The 9,710-nt window shown below is 37.0% G+C and overlaps 1 protein-coding gene across 1 annotated transcript; it reads left to right on the top strand.

The window, feature by feature from the left end:
• The first annotated feature begins 1,853 nt into the window (after positions 1-1,853).
• LOC124575370 (piggyBac transposable element-derived protein 4-like) lies at positions 1,854-4,137 on the top strand. The gene is made up of 4 exons (XM_047131174.1): positions 1,854-1,939; positions 2,205-3,835; positions 3,933-3,996; positions 4,083-4,137. The coding sequence occupies exons 1-4, from the start codon at positions 1,854-1,856 to the stop codon at positions 4,135-4,137; spliced, it is 1,836 nt and encodes a 611-aa protein (XP_046987130.1).
• The last annotated feature ends 5,573 nt before the right edge of the window (positions 4,138-9,710 follow it).

The following is a 9,710-nucleotide window of genomic DNA, read 5'->3' as shown; positions in this document are numbered from 1 at the left end:
GTCAGTCTGCTTGTATTAAGTCGGCATTGCGGCTTTTCTATTTAATTCCGACGCAATTTCTGTGTTTCATCGTCATTTAGAAGGTCAGTGGGATACAGTAAACCTGAAGTGAAGCATCGGAAACTATAACTAGTGTCACAGCAATGGTTCCAAACATAGTCAGTAAGAAGAGTCAGTCTTCTTGTACTTAAGACGGCATTGTGCTACGGTATGTTGATGATTTTCACTTATGGACCGTCTGACAGCAACTGAATAAAACACAATTTTAGTGCCATACGCGTTTCGCCTTTATTTTCTGCAAGGCATCATCAGTGGCCTGTAATATGTACATATTTTAGCTATTTTATTTACATTTTTTGTCACTGTGCCTATAGGTTATAAACAGTTCTGGTGGTTGGTATTTCCTATTAAGTAGTAATGTTTTGAACTGTACTTACAGGTTGCGTAGACAGTTTCTTACATATTACGCTCCTGTTGCATTTTTGGTCGTGTTCTTCTTCCTATGAGCGCCAATTTGCTGTTTTTTCTGCATTCCACAGCACTATGCACTGAACGCTTTTTTTAATGCAATGTTTTGGTTTCTGTTGCCGACTGTCAAATGTTTTTGCCAAAGATCGAATATTACTGCCAAACTTACGAGTGTAACTATCGAAGTATCAGTGGTCTGTTCGTGTATGCATTTGTGTGTGCGCTTGTGTGTGTGTGTGTGTTTGTGTTTTTTGGTGTCATATTATTTTATTTTATTTTATTGTATTTAATTATTTATTTTTGTTTATGTCCTGTGTATGCGTGTTCTGGTGTCATATATATATATATATATATATATATATATATATATATATATATATATATATGTATATATTTGTGCTGTGTATGTGTGTCTGTCTGTATTTTGGTGTTATGCAATTTTTTTTTTTTTTTGGGAGGGTGTGTGTGTGTGTGTGTGTGTGTGTGTGTGTGTGTGTGTGTGTGTGTGTGTATTTTGGTGTTATATACTTTTTTTATGTCATCATTTCCTTTATTAAGTGTAGTAAGCAGCCTGTGCTGATGTGTGTTTGTTCATTTATCACATGTTTGTTTTCTGCTATGGCTTTCTGGATGTGGAAGTTCTCTTGCATTTGTATAAGATGTTTGTCATGGTTGCTTATTCTCATTATTTTCATTTCTTGTTCCATGTTTGTAGGGTGATGGTTGTAGTATTTTAAATGCTCTGCAAATGTGGAATGGTTTGTTTCATACTTCCAACATCTGATATGTTCTTTGTATCTTGTTTCAAAATTCCTGCATGTCATGCCTATGTATACTGCATCACAACTTTGACATTCAAGTTTATATATTCCTGATTGTTGGAATTTGTCCCTCTTGGTAGCTGGCTGGCTTAGGTGTGATTGAAGGGTTTGCCCAGGCTTATATGCTATTTTGAAGCCCAGTCTCTTTAGGATGTTTGCAACTCTGTGTGTTAGTTTATGTGTGCAGGTCATGGTGTACCATCTGGTTCTTTTCTGTGTGGTGCTGTCATTGTGTGTGTTTGTTGAGTGTGTTTGTAAGTTTTCAGCTTGTGAGTTCTTTTGTATTGTGGAAATGTTGTGTTTGTTTAATATTTGTGTTTTTATTTTTTGATTGAGCCTGTGTACCACATGTGTGTCATACCCGTTGTTCCTAGCTATTTGTATGATCGTGTTCATTTCTTGTTCATAGTTTCGCTTACTGAGTGGGATTCTGTTTAACTCTTTGGAGCACGGTGGTATACATAGTATACCACCTTTTGAAAATTTTCTTGGCTCTTTGCACAGTGGTTTAACTGCACGACCACCACTCTAATATGCTCACCTAGTTCTCTACTTATCAGACAGATGGCACTCACTGCCTATAAGGAATCAGTTCCCGCCAAGAATTGCATAGATTACAACTGTGAAAGCTGCGTGCTGAGTTGTGCATGGTTTTTGCGTGTGAATAGTGGTTTATAACGAATTTCTTGTTGCGCCTGTGTTTTTTCCATATCTTGGACGTCACAGCTACGGTATGAACCCATGTATACATTCATATGCACAATCTTCCGTTATTTATATACAATTTATTTTGGTGGTATATTATTTGTACCACCGTGCATGTAGCAGTATTCTATTGCATTTCGTTTCCTAGTATAAAATTCGAAATCCTCCGCTACAAAGTTTAGTTTTTAATTGTGTTGTGACTTATTTTAGCTCTTTCTCCATTTTGTTTTGCTTACGTATTCTTTACTTGGATTCAGGCTGTTGTTTGAAAATGAAAATGTCAAGAAGAGGCTTACGAGATGAAGAAATCGAACGATTATTGTGTGAAATTCCATCAGACGAGGATTCCACTGTTGACACCACAGATGACGAATCTGATTATGAAGCAAGCATTGTTGCGGAGGCTATTGTGTCGTCTGAAGGCGAAGTTTCAGAGAGCGAGGAAGAAAGTGAGTCCACTCCGCCAAAACGCGCTGCTGACACAGCGCCAACTTGGGGACAACAATTCAATGCTACCTCAGGAATGCAGTTCGACAGTGAATCAGGACCAAGTGCTTTTATTAGGGACATTGATGATCCAGAACCTATCGATATATTCGAAAAAATATTTCCAAAAGAGCTAGTTGAGCTAATCGTTTTCCAAACAAATTTATATGCGACGCAATCTGGCAAGTCTTTCACTCCAACAACTGACAATGAAATACGAACTTTCCTGGGAATCAACATTTTGATGGGTATAAAGCGTATGCCAGCATACAGAGACTACTGGTCTAGTGCCCCAGAACTTCATGATCGTTATATTGCATCTCTGATGGCAGTAAATCGGTTTGGATGGTTACTGAGGAACATTCATCTGAATGATAACACATTGCATCCAGAAAAAGGACACCCAGGTTATGACAAACTGTACAAGCTGCGACCAGTGATCAAGATACTATCTGAATCTTTTTCCAAGTGTTACCAACCCAGCAAACACCTAGCAATTGATGAGTCAATGATCAAATTCAAAGGCCGCAACAGTATGAAACAATACATGAGAGATAAACCCATAAAGCGTGGTTACAAAGTGTGGATGCTGTGTGACAAGACCTCTTACAACTTGAAATTTGATATTTACACCGGAAAAGTAGGTGACACAGTGCAAACAGGCCTTGGGGAGCATGTAGTGCTGAGTTTGTCCTCTGAACTCGTAAATAAAGGCCATTATCTTTATTTCGACAACTATTTCAATAGCTATAACTTGTTGGCTGGTTTACAGCAGAGAAACATATATGCCTGTGGGACAGTTCAACCAACAAGGAAACATTTACCCAAATTAAAAACAGACAAAGAATTAAGCAGAGGTGAATTTGACTGGAGGGTCAGCAACTGTGGCATCCTCTACTTGAAGTGGAAAGATAAGAGAGCTGTTCATCTCCTTTCAAATTTTCACAGTCCTGAAGTTACTACAGAGACTCGCCGTGAAAGAGATGGTTCACGCATAGAGCTACCTTGTCCTCAAGCAGTGATGGATTACAATGCACACATGAACAATGTCGACAAGTTCGACCAACTGAAAAAATCATATGAAATAAGCCGGAGAAGTAAAAAGTGGTGGCACCGAATATTCTTTCACCTGCTTGATGTCAGTATCGTCAACAGCTATATAATTTGGAAGGAACTAGGCGATAGAGAAAAAATGACTGCCAAAGTCTTCAGGATGAGTATCCTGCAAAGCTTAGTAACCCAGAAAACACCATTGAGGCCATCTAGACTTCATGAGAGTCAAGTCCACGTAAAGAAAAACAAGCCATATGTTTCCTCACGCCAGCGTCTCGACAATTCATCCCACCAGCCAGAGCGTACTACCGCCAGACGTTGTGCGAAATGCAGTACAAAAAAGAAGCAAGTGCGCACTTTCTGGATGTGCGCTGAATGCAAAGTGCCTTTGTGCCTTAGCAAAACAAAAAGGTGCTTTCAAGATTTTCACAAAAAGGAATAAGAAACATATTTTATTTGTAAGGTTTGTAATTTGATTTTGTATTGTAAATGACCAATTGCCAGAAATAAAATTATTTTACATTAATTATACTAATTATTACTGCTTAGAGTAGAATTTAAAGGTGAGTTACAAGCACAAACCAAGATATCTCAAAAACTTTAGGTACGGCCCTAAGTGGCATGGTGGTATATTATATATACCACCATCTAAAACCAAAATCAATACAATAAAAAATTTTAATTCATGTTTTCCTTTATTAGCAACCCCACCAGACATAGAAAATGCATGTTTTATTAAAAAATTAATTAAACATAAAATCTGTGCATCAAAGAGTTAATCTATGTAACATGTGCCTTAGTGCTGCAAATTTCTGGCATTGGGGGTGGTTCGATGTGAATGTATTATTGTGTCCGTGGCTGTTGGTTTTCTAAAGATGTTAAATGTATGTTTTCCATTTTCTTTTTTAATTGTAATGTCAAGAAAATTTATTTGATTTTCTTTTTCTTTTTCAAGTGTGAATTTTATGTTCTTATGAGCTTTGTTTATTTCTGAATGCAGTTCATCTATTTTTTCACTTGGCTCGTCTACCAAACAAATAATGTCATCCACGTATCTGTACCAATATACGATTTTGAAACTTTCATTTGTGGTTATCTTATCAAATATCAGATTTTCAAGGTGACTGATGAAGATGTTTGCTAGTGTTCCTGATATTGGGGATCCCATGGGGAGTCCATCAGTTTGTAGATAATATTCTTCCTCAAACTGAAAGTTGTTTTGTTCAGTTGTCAGTCTGAGCATATCTGTTATTTCTCTTGTTGTGTCTGTGGTGAGGTTGCTGTTGGATGAGAGATTTTGGTCTATGATTTCTATTGTTTCTGTGATAGGGATGGAGGTATACATATTTTCTATATCGAATGAAATCAGTGATGCTGTGTGTGGTACCTGTGTGTTCTGTATATTTTCTATTAGGTTTCCTGTGTTTATCACTGTTCTGTTGTTTTCTACTTTGTAGTGTTTTGTAACTAACTTTTGGAGGTGTTTGGCTATGCGGTATGTTGGGGCTTTCTTGAAGTTGATAACAGGTCTCATTGGCATTCTGTCTTTATGTACTTTCGGTTGACTGCGGAGTGTTGGTGCTTGTGGGTTTTTCTGTGTTAAGTAGTATTTTTGTTTGTCTGTGAGTGTGTGTTCAATGTTTTTCAGTGTTCGTTTCACATTTGCCTGGAATCGTGTAGTTGGATCTGACTTCAGTTTTTGTATTGCGTTGGTGTTTATGTATTCCTTGGTTTTTGTGATGTATTGCTCTTTATCCATGAGTACTGTTACATTGCCCTTGTCTGCTCTTGTTATTAATACGTTGTTGTTTGTTAACTTTTGTTTTAACCTTTTCATAGTAGCTGCTTCTGTTTGGTTGCTCTTATTGTGTGTCTGCTATGTTTGTTTTATTATGCCTCTTATTTCTTCTTTTACTAGTTCTCTTGTCAGTCCTACGTTTATTTCGCAATTATTTTGTTGTTCTTCACGTGCAAGGATGTGTTCGGTTTCTACTATGAGATTTTCTATGTATTGATTGTTCACCTTGCTATTGGTGCAGTGTTTCAAACCTTTTTCCAAGAGCATTTTTTCGTTTTCGTGTAGTTCTGTCTCTGTTAGGTTAACTAAGCGTGGATGGAATGAGTGTTGGTGTTCATGTGGTTTCACATTTAAACTGTAAATGTATTTTTGCGTCTTTTTTACTGTTAGTTTCATTATCTTGTGTTTATGTTTGTTTTGTAAATGTTTCATTGCTATGTATGTGTTGTGCTCAGTTTTTTCTACTAGTGCCATGAAAACTGCGGCGTTTCCTTTTTTTTGCCAATTCTAGATGAGTGTCATAGAGCATCATGTTTAGGTGCTGTTTTTTCGAATAGAGCATCTTAAATTCATGTAGTAACCAATATCGTTCTGCAAATGATTTCGACTTTTGTGCCACTGTAGAACTGTTTTTAACCTTTACATTAATGTAGCTTGAAATTAAATCGTTCTTTTTGCATGTACTGTTGAATTTTACATGCTGTATCGTCTTATGGAGTCTCAGATGTATTTTCTTGAACCTGTTGTACACGTTGATAGGGAATGCTTGACATAGCTGTATTGACATCTTCAATTTTTTGGTCCTGTACTCCTGAGTTGCGCGTAATACTACGGTATGTTGATGATTTTCACTTATGGACCGTCTGACAGCAACTGAATAAAACTCAATTTTAGTGCCATACGCGTTTCGCCTTTATTTTCTGCAAGGCGCCATCAGTGGCCTGTAATATGTACATATTTTAGCTATTTTATTTACATTTTTTGTCACTGTGCCTATAGGTTATAAACAGTTCTGGTGGTTGGTATTTCCTATTAAGTAGTAATGTTTTGAACTGTACTTACAGGTTGCATAGACAGTTTCTTACATATTACGCTCCTGTTGCATTTTTGGTCTTGTTCTTCTTCCTATGAGCGCCAATTTGCTGTTTTTTCTGCATTCCACAGCACTATGCACTGAAAGCTTTTTTTAATGCAATGTTTTGGTTTCTGTTGCCGACTGTCAAAAGTTTTTGCCAAAGATCGAATATTACTGCCAAACTTACGAGTGTAACTATCGAAGTATCAGTGGTCTGTTCGTGTATGCATTTGTGTGTGCGCTTGTGTGTGTGTGTGTGTGTGTGTGTGTGTGTTTATTGGTGTCATATTATTTTATATTATTGTATTTAATTATTAATTTTTGTTTATGTCCTGTGTATGTGTGTTCTGGTGTCATATATATATATATATATTTGTGCTGTGTATGTGTGTCTGTCTGTATTTTGGTGTTATGCAATTTTTTTTTTTTTTGGGAGGGTGTGTGTGTGTGTGTGTGTGTGTGTGTGTGTGTGTGTGTGTGTGTGTGGGTGTGTGTATTTTGGTGTTATATACTTTTTTTATGTCATCATTTCCTTTATTAAGTGTAGTAAGGAGCCTGTGCTGATGTGTGTTTGTTCATTTATCACATGTTTGTTATCTGCTATGGCTTTCTGGATGTGGAAGTTCTCTTGCATTTGTATAAGATGTTTGTCATGGTTGCTTATTCTCATTATTTTCATTTCTTGTTCCATGTTTGTAGGATGATGGTTGTAGTGTTTTAAATGCTCTGCAAATGTGAAATGGTTTGTTTCATACTTCCAACATCTGATATGTTCTTTGTATCTTGTTTCAAAATTGCTGCATGTCATGCCTATGTATACTGCATCACAACTTTGACATTCAAGTTTATACATTCCTGATTGTTGGAATTTGTCCCTCTTGGTAGCTGGCTGGCTTAGGTGTGATTGAAGGGTTTGCCCAGGCTTATATGCTATTTTGAAGCCCTGTCTCTTTAGGATGTTTGCAACTCTGTGTGTTAGTTTATGTGTGTAGGTCATGGTGTACCAACTGGTTCTTTTCTGTGTGGTGTTGTCATTGTGTGTGTTTGTTGAGTGTGTTCGTAAGTTTTCAGCTTGTGAGTTCTTTTGTATTGTGGAAATGTTGTGTTTGTTTTTTATTTGTGTTTTTATTTTTTGATTGAGCCTGTGTACCACATGTGTGTCATACCCGTTGTTCCTAGCTATTTGTATGATCGTGTTCATTTCTTGTTCATAGTTTCTCTTACTGGGTGGGATTCTGTTTAATCTATGTAACATGTGCCTTAGTGCAGCAAATTTCTGGCTTTGGGGGTGGTTGGAGGTGGAATGTATTATTGTGTCCATGGCTGTTGGTTTTCTAAAGATGTTAAATGTATGTTTTCCATTTTCTTTTTTAATTGTAATGTCAAGAAAATTTATTTGATTTTCTTTTTCTTTTTCAAGTGTGAATTTTATGTTCTTATGAGCTTTGTTTATTTCTGAATGCAGTTCATCTATTTTTTCACTTGGCTCGTCTACCAAACAAATAATGTCATCCACGTATCTGTACCAATATACGATTTTGAAACTTTCATTTGTGGTTATCTTATCAAATATCAGATTTTCAAGGTGACTGATGAAGATGTTTGCTAGTGTTCCTGATATTGGGGATCCCATGGGCAGTCCATCAGTTTGTAGATAATATTCTTCCTCAAACTGAAAGTAGTTTTGTTCAGTTGTCAGTCTGAGCATATCTGTTATTTCTTTTATTGCGTCTGTGGTGAGGTTGCTGTGGGATGAGAGATTTTGTTCTATGATTTCTATTGTTTCTGTGATAGGGATGGAGGTATACATATTTTCTATATCGAATGAAATCAGTGATGCTGTGTGTGGTACCTGTATGTTCTGTATATTTTTTATTAGGTTTCTTGTGTTTATCACTGTTCTGTTGTTTTCTACTTTATAGTGTTTTGTAACTAACTTTTGGAGGTGTTTGGCTATGCGGTATGTTGGGGCTTTCTTGAAGTTGATAACAGGTCTCATTGGCATTCCGACTTTATGTACTTTCGGTTGACTGCGGAGTGTTGGTGCTTGTGGGTTTTTCTGTGTTAAGTAGTATTTTTGTTTGTCTGTGAGTGTGTGTTCAATGTTTTTCAGTGTTCGTTTCACATTTGCCTGGAATCGTGTAGTTGGATCTGACTTCAGTTTTTGTATTGCGTTGGTGTCACAGAAATGTTTCAAAACATAGACAGTAGGAAGAGTCAGTCTACATGTACTTAAGTCGGCATTGTGCATTTTCTATTTAATTCCGATGCAATTTCTGTGTTTCATCGTCAATAAGAAGGTCCAAGGGATACAGTAAACCTGAAGTGAAGCATCGGAATCTATAACTAGTGTCACAGGAATGGTTCAAACATATTCAGTAAGAAGAATCAGTCTTCCTGTACTTAAGTCGGCATTGTGCCTTTTCTATTTAATTCCGATGCAATATCTGTGTTTCATCGTCAACAAGAAGGTCAGAGGGATACAATAAACCTGAAGTGAAGCATCGGAATCTATAACTAGTGTCACAGGAATGCTTCCAAACATAGTCAGAAAGAAGAGTCAGTCTTCTTGTAGTTAAGTCGGCATTGTGCCTTTTCTATTTAATTCCGATGCAATTTCTGTGTTTCATCGTCAATACGGAGGTCCAAGGAATACAGTAAACCTGCAGTGAATCATCGGAATCTATAAACAGTGTCACAGGAATGGTTCAAATCATAGACAGTAAGTTGAGTCAGTCTTTTAGTACTTAAGTCGGCATTTTCATTTTTGTATTTAATTGCGATGCAATTTCTGTGTTTCATCGTCAATAAGAAGGTCAGAGGGATACAGTAAACCTGAAGTGAACCATCGGAATCTATAACTAGTGCCACAGGAATGGTTCAAAACACAGACAGTGGGAAGAGTGAGTCTTCTTGTACTTAAGTCGGCATTGTGCCTGTTCTATCTAATTCCGATGCCCTTTCTGTGTTTCATTGTCAATAAGAAGATCCAAGGGATACAGTAAACCTCAAATGAAGCATCGGAGTCTATAACTAAGGTCACAGGAATGTTTCAAATCATAGACAGTTGGAAGAGTCAGTCTACATGTACTTAAGTCGGCATTGTGCCTTTTGTATTTAATTCCGATGCAAATTCTGTGTTTCATCGTCTATAAGAAGGTCCAAGGGATACAGTAAACCTGAAGTGAAGCATCGGAATCTATAACTAGTGTCACAGGAATGGTTCAAAACATAGGCAGTAAGAAGAGTCAGTCTTCTGGATCTTAAGTCGGCATTGTGCCCTTTTCAATTTATTTCCGATGCA

This window comes from Schistocerca americana, unplaced genomic scaffold (genome assembly GCF_021461395.2).
Source record: "Schistocerca americana isolate TAMUIC-IGC-003095 unplaced genomic scaffold, iqSchAmer2.1 HiC_scaffold_24, whole genome shotgun sequence".
Lineage (NCBI taxonomy): Eukaryota > Metazoa > Arthropoda > Insecta > Orthoptera > Acrididae > Schistocerca > Schistocerca americana.
This window is presented reverse-complemented; position numbering and strand designations above follow the sequence as displayed.

Bases quoted from the DNA above. Each gene is read 5' to 3' on its own strand.
- LOC124575370 (XM_047131174.1), top strand. From the start codon at position 1,854: ATGGCACTCACTGCCTATAAGGAATCAGTTCCCGCCAAGAATTGCATA. The intron at 1,940-2,204 runs GTTTTTGCGTGT...GACTTATTTTAG, and splicing joins TGCGTGCTGAGTTGTGCATG to CTCTTTCTCCATTTTGTTTT. The intron at 3,836-3,932 runs GTACTACCGCCA...TTTGTGCCTTAG, and splicing joins TTCATCCCACCAGCCAGAGC to CAAAACAAAAAGGTGCTTTC.